The 22,393-nt window shown below is 38.4% G+C and overlaps 1 protein-coding gene across 2 annotated transcripts in view; it reads left to right on the top strand.

Annotated features, from left to right (window-relative positions):
• cyb5a (cytochrome b5 type A (microsomal)) overlaps positions 1-21,966 on the top strand; it is a 53,880-nt gene extending 31,914 nt beyond the window's left edge. Inside the window, exons 3-5 of one of the 2 annotated variants that reach the window (XM_073051834.1) lie at positions 6,615-6,644; positions 7,955-7,989; positions 21,266-21,966. In XM_073051834.1, coding sequence (XP_072907935.1) covers positions 6,615-6,644; positions 7,955-7,989; positions 21,266-21,317 — 117 coding nt within the window. In that variant the 3' untranslated portion in view covers positions 21,318-21,966. Of the gene's footprint in view, positions 1-6,614; positions 6,645-7,954; positions 7,990-8,509; positions 12,241-21,265 lie in introns of those variants that run through there. The other variant, XM_073051824.1, reaches the window with a different exon arrangement.
• Positions 21,967-22,393: the final 427 nt, after the last annotated feature.

Here is a 22,393-nt window from a genome sequence, read left to right as displayed (position 1 = left end):
TTTTGAATATGCAATGGCGAAATTAAGGTCTGGGAATCAGTCTTCTGATTCTAAAAAACCGTTTGTTGCTAGCCAAGAAATTAAATTGGTCCCTCCATTTAGTGAAACAGAAGTGGAAAGATATTTTCAACATTTTGAAACTATTGCTCGGATGTCAGACCGGCCGAAAGATAAATGGTCAGTGTTGTTACAGAGTGTGATTAAAGGCAAAGCACGACAAGTTTACACAGCTTTAACTGCTGCGCAAGCATTAGATTATGATATTGTGAAAATGAATATTCTCAAATCATATGAATTGGTCCCAGAAGCATATAGGGAAAGATTCAGGAGTTTGAAAAAGTCTGTGGAAAAGACTTATGTGGAATTTGCCTATGATAAAGCTATGTGTTTTGAGAGATGGGTTTCTTCTAAAAATGTAAATGAGGACTATGATACATTGAGAGAGCTGATTTTAATGGAGGAATTTAAAAGAAGCATTCCTGTTGAAGTAAGGACCTACTTAAATGAGAGGGATACTGATAAATTGCAGGACTGTGCTAGATTAGCTGATGAGTATGTTTTAATCCATAAGAATAAATTTCCTCAGGGTAGAATTTTTAAGAGGAAAAATAATATGGAGACTCAAGGTAAATCAGAAATTAAAGCAGAGGTTAATGAGAAAGGTAAGGAGGAAGGAAAACCTGTGAAGGAAAGACAGTTTGGTCTTATTTGTAACTATTGTAAGAAGCCTGGCCATGTAATAGCTAACTGTTTCAAATTGAAAAAGAAAGAGAAGGAAGCAGTTCCAGATGCTTGTGTGCAACATACTGAAGCACCTGTAAAGTTACAGGGTTTGGTAAACACAGATGAGGATTTGTTAGAGTCTGACCAAGTTAGAAAGGGATATGATCATTTTATAACTGAAGGGTTTGTATCCTTGAAAGAAGGATCTACTCTGGTGCCAATAAAAATCCTTAGGGATACTGGAGCTTCTCAATCACTGATGTTAGATAGTGTGTTGAAGTTTAATGAAGAGAGTGATACTGGTGAGGTAAATTACATAAGAGGTGTTGGAAGTGATTTTATGCCTGTACATTTACATGAAGTAAATTTAAAGTCGGGGTTAGTTACAGGATTTGTTAAAGTAGGATTACAGCATAGCTTACCTGTGAAGGGTATTTCTTTATTGTTAGGTAATAACTTGGCAGGTGGACAAGTTTTCCCTGAAGTGCATTTGACAATGGAGTCAGAGGAACCAGAGATGAATTCTAACACAGATTCTTCCTGTGTTGTGACTAGAGCTATGGCTAAAAAAATTGATGTGCAGAATGAGGTTGTTACTCATGACTGTTCAACTCAGGATTTGAGTTTTGAGGATGTGTCAGAGACTTTCTTACCTTCGTTGTTTGAACAAGATTCTGGGAGTAAGTCTGACTATGAAGATTTATCTCTGTCTCAGAAGGAGATGATAGCAGAGCAGAATAGAGATCCTGAGATTATAAAATTAAGGGAACAAGCTTTACTAGGTAGTGAAATTGAGAAGGTGTCAGTAGGATATTACTTGGAAAAAGGAGTGCTGATGAGGAAGTAGAGGTCACCTACAATTCCTGCAAGTGAGGAATGTTTATCAGGTAGTTGTCCCTAAAGTTTATCGAAATGACATTTTGACTTTAGCTCATAGTGTGCCTTTAGTTGGACATCGAGGGGTAAGGAAAGCTGTGGACAAGATTTTAAAACATTTTTACTGGCCTGGTTTAAGAAAAGATGTGGTGATGTTTTGTAAAACGTGCCATACTTGTCAAATTGTGGGTAAACCAAATCAAGTTACACCAATAGCTCCATTACAACCTATTCCAGCATTTGGTGAACCATTTTCTAAAGTTATTGTAGATTGTGTTGGTCCCTTACCAAAGACAAAAACTGGTTATCAGTATTTGTTGACTATCATGTGTACTTCGTCTAGGTTTCCAGAGGCAGTACCACTTAGGAATATAAAAGCTAAAACTGTGACATAGGCCCTTATAAAATTCTTTACTTATTTTGGATTACCCAAGGAAATACAAACTGATCAAGGCAGTAATTTTATGTCTAGATTGTCTCAACAGATAGTTTATAAATTGGGAGCTAAGCAAATCACTTTGTCTGCATACCATCCGGAATCGCAAGGTGCCTTGGAGAGGTTTCATTCTACCCTCAAGAATATGATTAGGACATAATGTGTGGAAAATGAGAATGATTGGGATGAGGGTATAAACTTTCTTTTATTTGCAGTAAGGGAATCGGTACAGGAATCTATAAGTTTTAGTCCATTTGAACTTGTGTTTGGGCATAGAGTTAGAGGACCTTTAGCATTATTAAAAGAACAGTGGATTAGTAAGGAAATACACACTAATTTGTTGGACTATGTTTTGAAATTTAAGGACAGGTTACATAAAGCTTGTAGCTTAGCCAAGGAAAATTTAAAATTGGCTCAGGAGAAAATGAAAACTTGGTATGATAAGGAAGCTAGGATGAGGATGTTTAAGCCTGGAGATAAGGTGTTGGTTCTTTTCCCAGTGCAGACAAATCCTTTACAAGCTAGATTTAATGGTCCTTATGAAATTGTGTCTAGAATCAATGATGTGGATTATGTAATAAAAACTCCAGATCGTAGAAGGTCAACACAACTTTGCCATATAAATATGATTAAACCATATTTTGAGAAACAATCTGTTACTGTGACTGTTGTGGTTAGTGAGAATGAGTTTGATTTAGCTGGGAACATGATAGATGATTCATCTGACATTCATTCTAAATCTAACATTGTTTCTGTTAGGTTACCTAATTCGACCATTCTGGAAAATATGGATGAGAAATTAGCACATTTACAGCTAGAGCAGAAACAACAGATGAAGGAATTGATTTTTAAATATAAGGATTTGTTTCCAGATGTTCCAAGAAGGACTACTATAGCTTCACATGATGTAGATGTTGGAGATGCCAAACCTATTAAACAACATCCATATAGGATGAACATGGAAAAATGTGAACTTGCTGAGAAAGAAATTGAATACATGTTAGAGAATAATATTATTAGACATTCTAACTCGAATTGGAGTTCGCCATGTGTTATGGTGCCAAAACCTGATGGTAGTATTAGGTTTTGTACGGACTATAGGAAGGTGAATGCTGTAACGAAAACAGATGCATATCCAATTCCTAGAGTAGATGATTGTGTAGATAAGGTTGGAAAAGCAAAGTTCCTTACAAAGATTGATTTATTGAAAGGGTATTGGTGTGTTCCATTAACGGACAGAGGTAGAGAGATTTCTGCATTTGTAACTCCATCTGGGTTATATGAGTATAATGTTCTTCCATTTGGGATGAAGAATGCCCCAGGTATTTTCCAGAGGATGATTAACTCTGTGATTCAGGGATTGAAAGATACTGATGTTTATATTGATGATTTAGTGACAGGAAATGATACTTGGGAAGCACACAAAATTGCGGTGGAGAAATTGTTTGAAAAGCTTTCAAAAGCTAACTTGACTATTAATTTAGCCAAGAGTGAATTTGGATATGCCACTGTGACTTACCTTGGTTATGTTGTAGGTCAAGGTAAGGTAGCTCCTGTTCAGGCAAAAGTTCAGGCAATTTTAGAGATTCCCACTCCGACGGGGAAAAAAACTCTTAGAAGATTTTTGGGAATGGTAGGATATTATCGAAAATTTTGTAAGAATTTTGCTAATGTTGCCCTTCCATTAACTAACCTTTTGCAGAAGAATGTGAAGTTTGTGTGGACAGTGCCTTGTCAGGAAGCATTTGAAAAATTGAAAACAATGATATGTCAACAACCTGTGCTTAAGGCACCTGACTTTGAAAAACCTTTTTCATTAGCTGTAGATGCTAGTGATGAAGCTGCGGGAGCAGTATTGATGCAAAGGAATGAGGGTGATGAGGTTGATCATCCAGTAGCTTACTTTTCTAAGAAATTTAATAAGCATCAAAGAAATTATTCAACAATAGAGAAAGAATTGTTATCTCTTGTTTTAGCTTTGGAATATTTTGACGTATATGTTGGTACAACTCAAAAACCACTTATTGTTTACACTGATCATAATCCGTTAGTTTTTCTGAGTAAGATGAAAAACAAAAACAGAAGATTATTAAATTGGAGTTTGATGTTACAAGAGTACAATATTGTGATAACTCGTGTTAAAGGTAAAGATAATGTGGTTGCTGGTTGTCTATCTCGATGTTGAATGTACAATGTAATTTTTTTTGGGAGTGTTTTTTTTGTAACACTCCTACTGTATTGTGTATGTTATATAATTTATACATTTGTTTTTCTTGTAAGTAATTGTTAAAACTTTTGTTCTTGTAAGACCAAAAATGTTTTTTTTTGGAGGGAGGTGTTACGTACCTGTGACACGTGACAGTGGTACTCTTGTCACGTGACTGGGGTTGAAGTTATACTGGACTTGAGGTAATGGTCTTGTGATGGTGGAGTGACGTCATTTTCCCGCCAGTAGAGGTCCTGTGACAGGTTTTTTTTACAGGGTATAAAAGGAAGACCCACCCTGTCAGGTGGGGCAGTTTGTGGCGGGATTTGCCAAGCTGACTTCATGTCCCTGCGTGATTTAATGTGATGACGCAGTTTAGTTGAAAAATGAAGTTTTATATAATGCCTAAAGTTTAAAAGGTCATTGCCAGCGGTTTCTTTGCTGGTGGAGAGTGAAGATAAGAATTTGGAAGATAAAGATCGAAGAGAATCGATTTTCGACGGTGGAAAGTTCGACCTTGTGTGATCCTCATTCGGAAGGATTTCGTTGACTGTTCTCATGTTAATCTCCGCTGGGATAGCGGGAGATTGAGAATAGTGTGGAAAGAAGGTCAGTTCCTTTAAGCCGTTATATTTCATAAAATTCTTCGTGGGAAAGTTCGACGCCGGGAATCGAAGGACATCGACGTGGAAGAGAATTTAAATCGCTTTAAAAAGTCTCTCCTTTTAAAAGGACTGTGAGCTTTTGAACTTTCGGCATACCGCTTTAAAGAACTGTTTTTTTCCAATACCGCTTTAAGAACTGTTATGCTGCAACGCTATTAAGAACTGTGAATCTGCCGCACAGCAGCTGAATTCCGGTTGAGCTAGTGCTTGTTTACTTTTGGGGGGTTTGTTTTCAGTGTGTAATAAACGTGTTATATGTTATAAAAACCCTTGACTAACTCATATATATTTATTGTTGCCTGAATACGTAACAAACTATAGAAGTTTTTTAGTGTATTTGTTGACATGCCAAATCTCTTCAAACTCATAATAAAGTATAGCTGCTGTCTCACCTTCTTTATAACTACATCGATATGTTGGGACCAGGTTAGATCCTCAGACATCTTGACACTGAGGAGCTTGAAGCTGCTCACTCTCTCCTCTTCTGATCCCTCTGAGGATTGGTATAAGTTCTTTCGTCTTGCCCTTCTTGAAGTTCACAATCAGCTCTTTCGTCTTACTGACATTGAGTGCCAGGCTGTTGCTGTGGCACCACTCCACTAGTTAGCATATCTCACTCCTGTAAGTTCTCCCAAATAATTGGTCATATGTCAATTAGATTTCTTATACAGCAGGGAGTATATACTTAAAGCACATTTTCATGCAGGGAATTGATGCACTCAAATCAGTGACGTTTGTGTAGAGCAAACTGTTTAAATTTTCTGAAAATGGCTGGTTACACTGCATGTGTTTTTTCACTGATAAAGCAGAATACATTTAAACTGCAACAATGAAGAACATTTAAGTAAAGTCAAATGGCAATGTTTCTTTAATTCCTTTTAGCACTGCTGCAATGCAGAGTCAGTGTTTTGCAACGTAAGTAAAGGTCATTTGGCCTGTCCAGTCCATTCTGGAGTCTCAGGACTGCATCTTTGGTCCCATTCTCCTCCTGTACCTTATTTGCATTTATACTGAAAAGCAGTTCAATTCTCTGTTTTGGAAGGCTGTTAATTGTCCTAAAAAGTTTTCAGTATTTTAAAAAATAAATAATTATTTCTCCTATCTTTGCTGTCTGCGTTTATGGTGCTCCTTAAGCTTGTTTTGTCTAGTTGACATGTCACTAATTGGTGAGAATTGTATCGGCTAGTTGTATTTATTTGAGATGCAGTGTGGAATAGGCTCTTCAAGCCACATTGTTCAGCTGAGCAACCCACTAATTAACCCTGTCCCAATTACAGGACAGCTCAGTGACCAATTAACCTGCCAAATGGGAAATCTTTGGACTGTGGGAGGAAACCAGTGCAACTGGAGGAAATGTACTCAGTCATGGGAGGAACGTACATATTCCTTGTAGGGAGTGGTGGGAATTGTACCTGGGAAAGGGGTGTTGATGTATTAATTATTTTATTGTGTTAATTGTACCACTGATATCAAATCCTTCTGTCAATTAGGTGTTTTGTGCACTGCTCTCTAATTTGTCAATGCCAGTCATATGTATTTTATCTATATTGGATTTCCATGTAAATCCATTCATCGTAATTACTAAATTTTGCTCCTATAAGGTTGCTTACTTTGCTTCCTATAGTTAATTAACTTAAATTTGGAAGTCAATTTATTGGGTTAAAATTCATTTTTTGAATAGTTGCTTTTTGCATTTCTCTCCTAACAGGATGACAGACGTGCTTTTGTAAAGCCCAAGGTAAAGTTTCTTTCTTCATTCTTTGGGAAAAGATATCAGAAATGCAGTAGATAATTTTGAAAGATCAAAATTGAGACAGCTTAGTATAAAGGATGAAATGAGGACTGGGGTAGTTTGTCAATGATCGGATTAAATGATAAAGTGGACTTAAGAAGCCAAATGCTTTTTTTTGTCCTGCTGTTTTATTCATTTGCCACTTGGTTTTAAATAACTGCACCCGTCTAAATAGTTCCCTCATTTTTGATTATTGTCTGTGATCAGCTTTGACGTGTTGAACATTAGATCAAAGTTGTGCACACAGAAAACATGATCCGCACGCTCTTTGTTCTCCCATTTTACTTGATGCCAATCCCTTATTACATGCAGGGTCTGAGAAGAAATTTGATGTACTACTGCGATATACAATCACCACTATAACAATGGTCTCTTATTGCTATAGCATTGCTTTTATAGTTTTTGAATTTTATTCAGAAATACATTGCAGGACAGGCCTGGCTCAACAAGCTACACCACCCAGCAATCTGCCTGTCTAGCACTAGCCAAATCACAGGACCATTTGCAATAACCAATTAACCTAATAGCCAGTACATCTCTGGATTGTGGGAGGAAACCGGAGCACCTGGAGGGAACCCAAGCAGTCAAAGGGAGAACGTACGAACTCTTTACAGGCAGTGCCAGAATTGAACTCTGGAATGCCCCGAGCTGTAATAGCATCATGCCACAGTTCAAAGCATTCATAGGGGCAAGAGAATAGAAAGTGATTTCAAGTGGAGAAGTGTCTTGTGTATGAATCGGAGAGAGCACATCTATTTTTGGTTTTCAGTTGTGATTGGAGTTTATTTCCCAGCCTTTATTATCTAGAGAAAGGGCAGTGGGACTGCTATATATTGACTTGCTGTGTAATAGCTCAATACTTAAACAAGTGGTGTCTTTGCCCACTTAGAGATTGATTTTCAGACTGGTAACTTGGGACAGCCTGGATAATGACAGCAGATCCCCTTTACTAGGAAATGCTGGACAAATCTTTGGCACGTGCCAATGAAGTTTCATGATTTCTTTTACAAGTTTATACAAGAGTTATTCTGGAATCTTATTTGTAGTGATATTGAATTTAAACTAATTTTCTAGAGTATTTTTCTGTTGGTTAAGTAATTAAAATGCTATGCTGTAAATCAAAATTGGCATAACAATGTGGGGGTTGGAGGAAGGGGAGAAAAGTGAATGCAATAATGAGCTCTCCACACTTTTTTTTCCTAAATTGGGTGAAACACCTAATATTAACGAACCTTGTCCCTTTCCCTCTTTTACAGGAGCCACTTGTTATTGTAGAGCCAAGCGAGCCAAGGTATTTCTTTTCTCCATTAGTAGTTTTTAAATGATCAAAATTTTTCTGCCAAAAAGCAAAATGGTCCATAAGAAACCAAGCTTGAGGTGCAGAGTTCAGCAATGTTTGTCGCTTCAATTTCTGATTTGTGCTATTTCATGTCTGTAAATAAAGACTTTATTTTTCTTTGTTAGGTTGCAGTTTCACCAATATTGTCCTCCAGCCCATGAATTTTAATTTTTAAGATCTATCTTCCAATTTCATTCAGTTCACTTCATTTTATGGTGAACTCTAGGTTTGGTTGCACCTATGCAATATTTGCAGTGCCAACCCTTTCCATCTCTTGCTCGCTGAAACATTATAATTTAGAGAAGCAAGCAATGTATCTTATTGCGGGAACATAATAAATGTATTCAAATTTGATGTTGCATTTGCTCGTGAATGGGGGGTAATGGCTTTTTACTTACAGTAGGGAAAACCCACAAACACAAGTTTTAAGAACTTTCAGCCCTTTCATTAATTGTCTTTTCTTTTATTGCAGCTGGTGGTCCGGCTGGATAGTCCCAGCAATAGCCGGTGTAACTGTTGCTCTCTTGTATCGCATTCTTATTGCAGATCTCTGAGTGCAACACACAGAAGAAATTGGCACTACTTTGCATTTACTGAAATCCATTCAAATCATTTCTAAAGATAGAAATTACTTCCATGGAAGGAATTTTGGAGCCCAAAAAGTAATTGCAAGCCCGTACTTCTGCATAAAATGCTTATCATGCCAATATTGAGTTGGGCTATTTCTGTTTTGGTATCAGTTCCCCAGCTGATGTTTGGTTTCCTGAAATTGGTTAATGAGGGATCCAACATTTCAAGAATTTCTTGAGAAATGGGTTTGCAGTATAGCAGGTACCAGCCTTGAGTATGTGGCGGGGAGATTAATAGAATTTCTGTTAGGGTAATAATGGTCCTGACTTTGTCTGTGATTGAAGTCACCAGAGAGATACTGACACTGGTGATACAAAGTCTTTATTCATCACAATAAGCAGGCATTCTGTTGGGGACACTTGTGGTAGAGTCTCAAACCCATTTTTTTTTAATACCCTTAAAATCCATGCAGGTGATTCAATAACATTTCAATATTTACAATCACATGTTTACTTCAATATTTTGGGTTGGCAATGCTTCCTTTGATTTATGTATCTATATAGTCGGAAATGCCTCTGAATGTTCAAACACTTGTACAAAATAATTTGCACAAATAGCCTAAAACTTTCTGGGGAACCGGAATCCCAGACATCCAAAATTAGTGTTCCAAGGAACACACACAAAATGCTGAAGGGACTCAGCAGGCCAGGCAGCATCTGTGGGGGTGGTGGGGGGGTCGAGAGTACAGTTGACATTTCGGGCCAATACCCTTTGGCAGGACTCTGAGTCCTGCTGAAATGTCTTGGGCCAAAACATCACTGTACTGCTTTTCCATAGATGCTTCAATTGCTGCTTTCAATTTACAATCCATGTTAAGTACTGAAGACTGATCTTGTGATCGAAGTAATATCTGCTACATGCACATAACTCTGGAATACTCCATTACATTGACAATTGTCCACTTAGTCCCATTGCTCAAGCTAATCTTCACCTGGAAGCCTACCCTAGGATCACTGCTTGGAGCCCATAATGCTCTTTTATGGATAAATCACCTGAGAATACATGAGAAGTCCTGGCAGTTTTCCCTGCAGATGCTGATTTTTAAAAACCCAAGGAACAGGTTTGCACTCAAAATTGTATTTATTATTAGGACCACAATATAGACAGTTTTTTTTCTTGTGTAGCCAATATTTATTTTGATCTAATGAACTTGCCTGGCTGGTCTATGCCATTGTTTATTCTCTACAAATGGCTACCACTTGCTGTTGCCTTTCCCATCCAGAATCATAACCCTAAATTCTCCCCCTTTCATAAATTTTCCTTGAATTAACAAGATTCCTTCTTCTTCTTTAATCCTTTTCGCTCCTTATGGAGCATAGGGCCTCAACAAAAGTCCTCCACTTCCTGCCATCTCTAGCAGATGTTTTTGCAGTCTCCCAAGTTTGGCCGGCGCCTTTCAGTTCATCCAAAAGCCTACGCCTCCAGGTTTGCTTTGGGCGACCTCTTCTTCTCTTCCCTCGTGGATTCCATTCGAGTGATTGTCAGTGACATTCGACTGGCTCTTCCTCAAGGTGTGGCCGACCCATCTCTACTTCCTCCTCCTTATCTGGACTACAATGGGCTCTTGGTTTGCTCTCTTCCATAGGTCTAGGTTTGACACTCTGTCGTACCACTTGAGGCGGAGGATCTGCCGGAGGCATGTGTTGAGAAAGGTCTGGATCTTGTTGCAGCTGGCGTTAGTGATTCTCCATGTTTCGGATCCATATAGCAGGATGGCTTTCACATTGGAGCTGAATATAAAGAGCTTAGTTTTGACAGAGATGGCCGTAGATCTCCAAACAGGTCGCAGGGTTGTGAAGGCATATTGGGCTTTTCCGATCCTTGCTCTGATGTCATCATCTGTACCTCCTGATTTACTGATTTTGCTTCCGAGGTAGGTGAATTTGTCTACCTCTTCAACTATTTGTCCTTCAATCCGTAATGGCTCCTCTTGTTTGTTATTAATGCGAGGAACTTTGGTCTTCTCCTGACTGCTCTTAAGGCCTACTCGCTGTGAGGTCTCTCCCAAGGAATCTACTTTCTTCTGCATATCTTGAAGCCGGTGTGAGAGAAGAGCGAGATCATCTGCAAATGCCAGGTCTTCCAATTTCCCTGTTAACGTCCACTGGATGCCTCTCTCTGAGCCAGCATAGGCTGTTCTTGTAGCCCAGTCGAGTACCACAAGAAAAAGTAGAGGCGACAGCAGGCCTGCACTGTGGCCAATAGTCCCAGACTTCTGTCCTTTTATCTCCTAATAATGCTATCAAGCATATTTCTCACATTTGGTTTATAATCTATACCTTGCCAATTGGCTACTTTTGACACTACAACTTTTATTGAAAAAGCATTGAAAACAATGTAGTTTGCTCCATGCCTTTGGCCTGCTTAGGAGGGAGTGCCGAGTGAATTTTGAATTATTCCATTTTAGTTTTGAACTCTGACTGCTTAACATTTGCCAAACTCTCTGAGCCTATGTTTTGTTCACAGTAATTATGCTTGGTGTTGACTACTGCATTGTGTTCTTGTTTCATTTACCTGAGTAATGTATGTCTATGGGAATGCAGAATAATAAATGCATAGATTTTTCTGTCTGCATTTAAGAGGCTGGATATATTTTATAATTGAGTTGAATGGCCTGTTCAAAATTGCATAGAATTACTTCATCTATTCTAACTGAGCCATATTTTGTATACTCTGTTCAACTTCACTGTCTTCCCAAAATGCCCCACAATCATCATTTTCCTGCAGGACATCTAGTCTCCTCTATGACTGCTGTGATCATTCCTTGTGGTTGCACTTCCACATTCAAGTCAATAAATCCCTCAGTTTAAAATTGAGCTTGACTAAAAATGGGCACCTCAGTGGCTTTGTCAAGAGTTTCTTTAGCTGACAAAGAGTTTTATAGCTTCCTGGTTCACTACAGTTCAGAAATGCTACTTCCGCCAGTAAGGTTTTTACATAAAGGAAATGAGTATACCCAAATGTTCAACTGAGCGACAGAGCATTGATGCAATGATGTGTATGTGGGGTATTGATTTAGTATGAGATGTGTGGAATACGTTCTGTTGATTTTTTTAACCCTGTGACTAAATGAGGGGGAAAAAGTTAGCAAGTTCTAATTATTGTGATGGTTTTGAGTTTGTGTTCTGAATATGATATGGAAACTAGCATCTGATATGGCATTTGTTTTTTTTTTAATTAGTAGAAAATGGTTTTAAAATCCTGTGTACATTGGTGGAAGATGGGTTGGAGAGGGAAATGGCCAATATAGGAAGCCTTGCATGATTACACTCAACTAAGTGTTGCAAATTGGCTTTGAAACTTTAAGAGCCATCAAGGTAACTTGGATGAGATTTGGGTGATTAATTATTAATTATCATAACTTGATTATCGTACTTGTTCCTGTTGGAAAGTTTTTGATGAATTGCTGCTGAAATTCTTCAACATTTCTCAATGTGATATGCAGAGTAATGCCATTTTTAACTAGTGTCTGTTGGTTGCTGTATGTTTGTAGCATATTTCTGAAGGTAATTTTCCATTAACCTTGCTACAGAATAATGTATTGATGAAGTATAAATAAATACTGTATTAAAACTTGCAGTGCTCCTTTATTCTAACTTTCAGAAATAGAATGTGAAGTTTGAATTGTGTGCCTTTAAGCAATTCAGATTGTACTTTGTTTCTCAAATTTCCACTTAATCCTACAAATCATTAGCAGCATATATTGTATGGGCAGTCTGAAGCTCCCTCTCCTGTAACTACACCCGTGTTGGATTTATTTTTAAAAGTCTCAGGCTATTTGGCTCATGAAATGGGTCAGCTGGCAGTTGAAGAAAGAGTTGGTGTTTTCAGGTCAAAAATTCTTAAGAGCTGGAGGAAAAACAAGTTGGTTTTAAAATGTAGGGAAGGCAGATGTACCAAAAGGAACATCCCTGATTTGTGAGGGGGGGGGGGAGGTGGATAGGTGTGGAGGATGGGGATTAGCTGGTAGTTTATTTTCCTTAAACGCTACAAAAGTTGCTGATAAACATGCCATGCATTAGAAGACCATGGCAGAATGCATCTCCTCAGCCGTTAACAACAGTAGGCACCTCTGCCAACCCAGAAAGCCCTTAGCCTTTGTCTAAGCTGGAACCCAACCACAGACTCGGCTCAGATCACCAGCAAGCTTACTCAACACAGCATCTGACTACCAACTGAAAGCTGACCTTGGCAAACAATTAAGTATCCCTTGACTACATTGCAACATCATCCCTGCATAACGTGGTCATTCTGTCAAAAACTATGAAACAGGTGGTCATGATGGAACTGACAATTCCTTGGGAAGACCAGATTGAGGAGATTTTGGATATAAGAAAACCAAATACCAGGAGCTGGTAGACCGGGGTGGAGGGAATGATGTGAGTCTACAGGTGTGGGGAGTTTTGCTGGCTGCTCGCTCTGCAGAACCTGCTCTCTCTCTCTGGCATCATGGGGGCTGCAAAGAAAAGCACCATCAGGACTGTCAGAGGCTGCTGAGCGAGCCTCCAGATAGCTATGGATCAAGAGGTGTGATTGTGTCCCAGTGCTACTGGGAAAAGCTAGGCTTGATCTCGCTCAGATGACCTAGCCAGGTTTGAGTGACTGACAGGCCCAAAACCCCTGATGACCCCCAGATTCCATCACTGATGTGTCCCAGTGCATCCTGGGGATGTATGAGGAGGGCAACTTAACACTGGTGCGATGTGAGCATGGACCACGTATGAGTTGCAGGGTCCATCGTTCTGCCCAGACAATATAAGTCAGGTCTTGACTATTGATGAAGGCCTCATTAGGAAAGGCTGTGCTCTCATCAGAGACAGTCCAGAGGAAGTACATGAGGATGATTCTGGGAATGAAGGGGTTAACTTAAGAGGCAACTTTGGGCCTGTAATCATGGAATTTAGAAGAATGTGTAGGGAATCTCATTGAAACCTGCCGAATGTTGAAAGGACTAGATAGGGTGGATGTGGAGAGAATGTTTCCTATGGTGGGGGTATCCAGAACTAGAGAGCACAACTTCAAAATTGACCCTTTAGAACAGAGGTCAGGAGGATTTTTATTTTTTTTTAGCCGGAGAGTAGTAAATCTGTGGAATGCTTTGCCACAGACTGCGGTGGAGGCCAAGTCCGTGCGTATATTTAAAGCAGAAGTTGATTGGTCAGGGCATCGGAGGATAAGGGGAGAAGGCAGATGTATGGGGTTGAGTGGGATCCGGGACCAGTCATGATGGAATGGCAGAGCAGACTCGATGGGCCTAATTCTGCTCCTCTGTCTTGTGGTTTTATGGTATCTCAGCAGCGTCACATCTTATAAGGAGGATATAGTACTATATTCTTCCCAGCTTCTAAATTGCACACTCTACAGAACTCCCTCACTATTGTCAGATGAAGTCTCTTTGGGTAATGGTTTATTATTGTTCCTGTTTTTGATGAAGTATGGAGGCCTACTGAGTGAGTTAGAATACAAAAGTTGAAAAATGTAGAGTTGTAGAAAATGCCCAGCAAAGTGCCCCATCCCTATTGTAACCTTTTCTAAACCTTTTCCTCCCGAAGTGAGAATCTAATGTGTGACAATACTTACGGGCTGCTCCCAGCATGCACTTGAGTGTGTTGGTTATGACGCATGTTTCAATGTACATGTGATAAACTTGCATCATTAATCTTGGCCCTCCCTAGCTTGCTCAATAAGTGTGATTAGAGCTGTAATGGAACAGTTTAGGAATGCTGTACTGTATTATATTTAATTCTTTAAATTGCACGAGAAAACTTCTAGGCATAGCTTAAAGTTGTTTTACAAAGTATTTGCTTTAAAATTTTGTTAAGGTAGAATAACTTTAAAGGCCACATTTTATGTCTGGAAAACACTTTTTAGTTTCTCTTAGGGTCTCCTTGACAACTTGAAAGAGAACGCATTGCTTTCTGTAAGCTACATAGTGATAATACTAGCTTGTTTGAACGTTGTGGTTAGTCCTCTACTAAAAGTGATTGAGGATGAAGCTCCTCTAAAGTTGCCAATATCTCACTGGTAAGACTCAATCTCTGAAAACACTGAACTCTCACTGGGATGCATCATTTGGAAACTGGAAAAATAATGGAATATAAAGTATAATTAGAACAATATCCTGCACACTAAATGTAAAAATAATTCCATACATTAATCACGATTTTATAAGGAGTGTTCTAAGGAGTAGGAAATACGAAGTGGCAGTATACCCCTAAATAAGCTGAACTTTGAACTGTAAGAAATGAATATTGAGCTCAAGCACTTTTTAAAATCAAAATCAATGAATTGCCAGAGTTTTGGACTTCAAGCAGCAGGTGGCAGCTGTGTCGATGTTTGACCATCATCTGGTTAACGTACAAAACCAACTGCAACACAGGTGAGTGGCACTTTATTATAGGGGTGTGTTCCCAGAATATAGCATGTATTAGAATTATATTTATAACATGTACATCAAAACATTGTACAGTGAAATGTTTAATTTGTGTTAACAAAACAACCCAAGGATGATAGACATAACCTAGATACCAGCCTGACTTCTAACTCCCCCGCATCCCTGTAGCTAAACTCCAACCTGATCCCTAGCTACCCTCGCTGTTGCCAAAACCATCCCTATGAGCCTAAACAAAACAACCAAGTCTGAGCGGCGTAGGCCACAGTTCGGCATCATCTTGACCGGAAGAATTCCAGTTTTCCATAACACAAAGTTGCCATCGGAGTCGTGTGTGTAGTAAAAAAAATAGTGATTGGTGGGGAGGGGTGGATGGAATATTTAATTACACTCTTCACAAGTTTGTGATTTTTCTTTAATATTATTAATACCCCAACTATTTTGGTGAAGTGAATTCCACAATTCAACTACCAAATATGATGTATTTCTAAACAACATAATTACACCAGAGGGAATTGCATCCATGACAACAGCAAATTCTTTCGAAGTCACAGGAAATTCAAAGGTGGATAAAAACTCAGTATAACTCAATAAAGTACCGCTTGAATTAAATAACTGTTTAACTAACAAACTATTATTATCAAACCAATCTTTATAAAACAAAGATTTATTCTTATAAGTTATCTGGAATAACCACAACATAACTGTGGAGAAAAATTGTGTTTGTTAATCAAAGACCAAGATAAAAGCATCTGTTTATGAAACTGAGATAAACGGAGAGGAACTTTGTCTATTTTGTAATTACATAAAAGAAAAAATGTTTAAATCCGCCAACCTGGGAAAAGACAAACGAAGGAATACAATTCCATATAGAATTAGGATTACATAAAAATTGTTTAATCCAATTAATTTAAAAAGTATTATTAAGACTCAAAATCAAGAAAATTTAGACCCCCCCCTTGTCATAACTATTCATGACAGCAGACCTTTTTAATATAATGAGCTTTGTTTTTCCATAAAAAGTTAAACAACATGGTGTCTATCAATTTACAGATTTAAAATTTTTTTTTATCGACATATGAGGGGAGAGCTAATCCTGGAAAGACCTTTTGCTTTACAAAGCAAAACCCGGCCTTTCAAAGATAAGTCCCTTTGAAGCCACTGGTTTAATCTTTTTTTTGGTTTTGTCTATAAGAGGTTGAAAATTATCCACACTCCGTAAGTATTCCTCTTTAACAATAGTTATCCCCAAATGTGTAACTTTGTCTTTTACTGGAATATTATTAATTATCGATTGAGTGCAACCTTTAAGAGGAAACGATTCACATTTGTGAATCTTTAGGCAGTGGCCTGAGGCTTTTGGAAAGAACAGAAATACAATTTAAAGCCAATGAGATTTCCGAAACATCATTTAAGAAAAGAGTCGTATCATCTGCAACCTGACTAATCAGAAAATTGGAATTTGCGCAGGAAGTGCCTTTGAGAGAACCAGACTTGATGGAATAGGCAAACAGCTGAGCACATAAAAGGAATAAATAAGGTGAGATAGGACAACCTTGTCTCACCCCCCTCTTCACATCAAGCCTCGGTCAAGTCCCCAATTTCAACTTTATAGAACCATTAGCGTTTGTGTACAAAGCCTTAACAGCCTTACAAAATAATGGACCAAATCCAAATCTACCAAGAGCAGAGAAGATAAACTGATGCTCAATAGTATCAAAGGCTTTGTAGAAATCTAAAAACAGTATAAAACTATCATTTTGAGCAAGATGACAATAATCAATAAGATCTAAAACTAATCTGACATTATTAGAGATATGACGACCCTTCATGAAACCTGACTGTTTCATCAATAATAAATGGTAAAAGTACATATATTCTGTAACCAAAGATTTGGGCCAGGATTTTATAATCACTATTGAGAAGGCAAGTAGGACACCAATTATCGATAAATAATTTATCGTTTCTTGGTTTAGGAATTATAGCAATAAGGCCCTGTGTTAAAGAAGTGGGGAGAGATTCTATATCAATACATTCTAAAAACAATTTTAGTAAAAAGGGAGCTAGGGTGTCAGAAAACATCTTATAAAATTCTGCAGTCAGACCGGCGACTTATTTTTAAAATTTGAAATAGCAGCCTTAACCTCTCCCAAGGTAATAAGAGCATCACACAGGTCTTTCTGATCATTGGAAAGGTTCCTAAGAATATTAATATCATTCATGAAATGTAGTGTAGATGCTTCACAATATTTTGAGCTTTACAGTTTACTATTGTTACACCCGTGGCCCCCTCCTTTTTGAGAATGGCAGGATCGCTATTGATTCGAGTCAGGAGACCCAGGAAATGAGAGAAAGACATGCAGAATCCACAAAGAGTTTGGAATGTGTCCTGGCCTCCGAAAGGCGGAACCATTGATAACGGCTATTGTCTCTTGGAGACGGACTTGTGTATTGAATCCTGTACGATGCATCGAAGCCCCAGGCAATGAACCGGGGGGGGGGGGGGGTTGGTGGAGGGATTGCATCATCCCACCCTGATTGACATCTGAGACCCTATGAGTCAGGATAAAAGAGGGTCTGTGGGAACAGCCCCTTCAGACGCACCAGAAGAAACGCTAGCGATCCCATAATAGCAAAAACTAGTGGAAAGGTCATGTGCGTCCTTTTCCATTTGTCCCGGAATCGGTGGGCCCTTTACCACGGAAGAACGGTTTTTAGCTAACCACAATGGGGAAATCAACTCCCAACGACTCTCGAAGGATTGACATCATAAAAGGAATGGGCAAGTTTTAACCCGTCTTTCTCTCCAACCAAAAAGCTGCAGCTTGAATGAACTACAGTGACTTTTATATTTCCATCGGACAATACATTATCCCCTAGACAACGATAGAGCTATTTCTTATTGATTATTATTATACCCGCGCTTTTAGATTTAGTATTGATGAAGTATATTATCTGTCTGTTTGCATTGATATTATTTTGTGTATTTTTAATCAATAAATACTGTTAAAAATAGTACCATCAGACTTCAATGGACCTCTCTATCTTTGCTGGTAAGTGACCCAGTTACGGGGTACATAACACTATAAAAAGCAGAACAATATTTTGCTATTGTTTTGGAGTCCTCCGTAATCACACCATCAATATTAAGCTGAATTGAATTGGGCATGCTGCTTTTCTAAATGAAAGAAATAAGCCGTACTCTGTTCACCCTCTTCCAACCATTGTTTTCTAGATCTCACATATGCACCTTCTGCCTTTATAAGATAAAGATGGTTTAACTTATCCTTTGACAAAGCGAGCTCCTCTTTATCTCTCCCTGAGAGGTTATCTGGAAACAATTCACACAAATTTGCTATCTTTGAGATCAATGACTGTTCTTCCAATTTTATTTTCTTTACTAAATCATTACTGTATTTGCTAAAGAATTTGGCAGATTCAAATTTAAAATTCCCAATTTGTAGAGAAATTATTCTCTACCATCGCTTTATGCAAAAAGGTTGCCAGCTTTTTAAATGTGCAAAGAGACAACTTCATGCCCCAAAATGTAATTATTTAATTTCCAATAATATTTAAAATTGGATTCAGCTGAAGATAATGCAATTTGTATATGGATAGCTTTATGATCTGTTAAAGGTGAGGGAAAACAATTAAAAGTGACATTATTATTTCTTAAGGTATCGGATAGTAATCAGTAATCTAGCCTAGACATGCATGTAATAGATTTATTAGTCCAAGTGTAATTTCTAACTCCAAGAGAGTGCTCTCTCCAAATATCTATGATATCGGAAACTATATAGGAAAGATATATAGGAAAGATATCAATAAATTAGAGAGAGTGCAGAGACGATTTACTAGGATGTTACCTGGGTTTCAGCACTTAAGTTACAGAGAAAGGTTGAACAAGTTAGGTCTCTATTCATTGGAGCGTAGAAGGTTGAGGGGGGATTTGATCGAGGTATTTAAAATGTTGAGAGGGATAGATAGAGTTGACGTGAATAGGCTGTTTCCATTGAGAGTAGGGGAGATTCAAACGAGAGGACATGATTTGAGAGTTAGGGGGCAAAAGTTTAAGGGAAACACGAGGGGGTATTTCTTTACTCAGAGAGTGATAGCTGTGTGGAATGAGCTTCCTGTAGAAGTAGTAGAGGCCAGTTCAGTTGTGTCATTTAAGGTAAAATTGGATAGGTATATGGACAGGAAAGGAGTGGAGGGTTATGGGCTGAGTGCGGGTAGGTGGGACTAGGTGAGATTAAGAGTTCGGCATGGACTAGGAGGGCCGGAATGGCCTGTTTCCCTGCTGTGATTGTTATATGGTTATATTAAACTTCTGAATAAAGCTAGTAAAGTTATAAGTAGAGTGTTGCCTTAGTGGCCATCGATAAATATTTTCATCTAATACCATATTAAAGTCTCCTCCCATAACAATAAATAGATCAGGAAATTTAGAGAGCCAATAATCAAAATGTTTTTCCAAAATCTCAAGTAATCTATCATTATAATTTCTAATATTAGCAATAAGAAACATCTTACCACAATATTGAACAATAAGAACCAAAAAAATGTCCATTTGTATCCACCTGAGTGCAAAACATCTCCTTTCAAGTTAAACATCAGAATAGGAACACCTGCAGAATGTTCAGAACCATGTGAAAACCAAACATCGCTCCCCCACTGGGATTTCCATAGTTTAATGTCTTCAGTCACAGAGTGTGAGTCTTGGATTAAAAAGAAATCCACATGTTTTATGCTGCTTTGAAAACAAGAATAAAGCCTTACGTTTAACATTGTGTCTGAGACCCCTGGCATTAAGAGAAAAAAGTGAAAAAGATAATCTTATGAGAGACGGCATATACACACAAAAAGAATTCTTCATCTCTAATAATAAAAGTTTTTTTAAAAAACTATCCCAGTCCTATTTAAACAAAGGCCAGACTCGAATATTAGTAGAGGTAGTAGACCAGTTGCCACACCAACATGTCATCTTTCTGCTTGCATCTCTTTTCCATCAATGAAAGCTCGGGTCCCAGCAAAGAAAGCACGCTTCCCATCTTTTCTAGCGGCCTCCACCAGCTGCCACAGCTTCTGTCGGGCCAACTTATCAGCTTTAGCCAGGTCCTCGGCGATCCTCAGGCTCTGCGACAGCAAGTATTCATTTTTTTCTGGCTTGTTTCCATACCAGATCCCTGGAGGTTCTGTTTGAAAATCGAATAATGGTCACCCGAGGCTTCTTATAACCTCTTATCCGACCGAGACGATGTACAACATCCTCGTGTAGTAGAATCTCCTCCTTGGCCCCCGGAGCTACTGCTTGGCATATTTGAGTTACCCTGGAATGCCGTGGATTCTCAGATTCCACCTTCTCTGGTAACGGTCGGCCTCATTCAGCCTCAACCCAAAATGTTTTAACATATTCACAATCCCAAAACTTTTGGAATAGTCGCTTGGGGAATCTGAGGTGGAGGAGTAGGTTTAATTCTGATATTGAAACTAACTGTTCTTTTTGTGGTTTATATCCAGAGGATTTATTTCATCTGTTTTGGGATTGTGAATATGTTAAAACATTTTGGGTTGATGTTTGTCAATTTATAGATCAATATATTAATGTGGATTTTACTTTTCTTTTGAAAATGTCTTATTTGGGTTTACTAATAATACCAAATCTCATAGGGATCATTTCTTTATCATAAATCTTTTGTTAATTTACAGCAAATTTTATATCCATAAATGCAAATAAAGCAATAAGAAACTTTCATTTTTTTAACGTTAGACTTCAAACTATACGTTAATACTCTGAAAACTTCCCATAACCAGAAAGCTGTAAAGACTGTCACCGTTTCGGGTTATCTCTGTAAATGTTCCTGTTTTGTGACTCCTTTTAGATATAGTTCCTTCTGTCCAACAGTGTTTAGAGCGGATTTTCTTGTTTATTTGTACATTTAAAGTTAATAGTTATATATTTGTTGCTGCTTATGTGTGATTCCCTGGCTTTGTTAGCATATGTTTAGTGTTTCTGTTTTTGTTTGTGTTCAATAAAAATAAACATAAAATAAAAGATAAAAGATAGTTTTTAAAAACTATAGTTTATAAAAAATAAAAGATAGTTTTAAAAAAATGGCACCAGCGAGCAGCAATTCCTTGGACAACATCTTCCAGATAGCAATTATTTCACAGTTTCTACGCCTTCTGCTTGTTCTTGTCTCACAGAGCTGGTCGGAGCCTGTGCCGTACAGTCTGGAACTCATTTGCAACATGCTGAGTCCGGAGAGCGGCCTCACGGAGATCAGAGACGGAGGGGTTGAAAAGGTCCGAGAACGCAAGCTGACGTGGAAAAGACTGAAGACGAGGGGCAGGGTCGTGAATAACTCCATCTCGAAGCGGCGAGGAAGATTGAAGCAGCCAGGTGAATGTGGAGGGGGTCCGATGGTCAGCAGCCAGGGCATCGGTATTCGGCCCTGGACCGCTTGTGTTCGGATTCGGGTCGGCAGTAATTCTTTACGAAAGGACTGAGTTCATGTGGTTGCTCGCCTCCTATGCAGACAAAAAGACATTTCCCTTGTTCTGAGATTTACGCCATTATTGGACTGTACTTAACGTTGGGTTTCTTTCAGTTTTTGTGGGGTTTTCTTTCTTGTAGGCTATTGATGAGTGGGTGATCTGTTAATTTTTGTGTGGGGAGTTGCGAGTGAGAGGGTCGGAGGTTCTTACGTGAAGGGAATTATTATTGTGGTGGTTTTGTTTAAACTGCGGGGAGAGGGGTTTTTGGGGTCTGCGTGTCTTGTTTCTCTGTGCCCAGGGGTGGGGAGAAGTTGATGTCTTTCATCAACACCCATGGTCTTTCTGTATTTAATGGCTATCTGGCGAAGACAATATCAGAGTTATTTTGTATATGTATACTTTGACAATAAAATGAACCTTTGGACTCTGATGTACTGGGATCCTATTTTATTGCTTTATTTCATAGGAAAATGAGGCCATTTGGTCCTTCGTTCTGCCATGAATCTCTACCATGGCCCCTATGAGGAAAAGGGATTATTGGTTTGTGAGGTAATATTAAATAGAATATAGAGGATCTCTTATGTGCATGTGAACAGCTATAGAGATTTTATCCCCCACAGTCAACCAAAAATGCATATGGTGGTCATATTATGTCACTAGTAATCCAAAAAGCACTTTCATTTTTCTTTTTAGCAATGTATTTTGAATTCAGTTATTAATCTGAAGTTGTGGGGAAAATAAACTTAATTCTAATAATGATGAGCACAAACTAGTGATATATTCTTTAAAAATCAGCTTCATTAATTTTCTTGGACTAAGAGATATGAAATCCTTACC

Source organism: Hemitrygon akajei, chromosome 1, assembly GCF_048418815.1.
Source record: "Hemitrygon akajei chromosome 1, sHemAka1.3, whole genome shotgun sequence".
Lineage (NCBI taxonomy): Eukaryota > Metazoa > Chordata > Chondrichthyes > Myliobatiformes > Dasyatidae > Hemitrygon > Hemitrygon akajei.
Note: the sequence above shows the minus strand (reverse complement) of the source record. Positions and strands in the feature narration are given on the sequence as shown.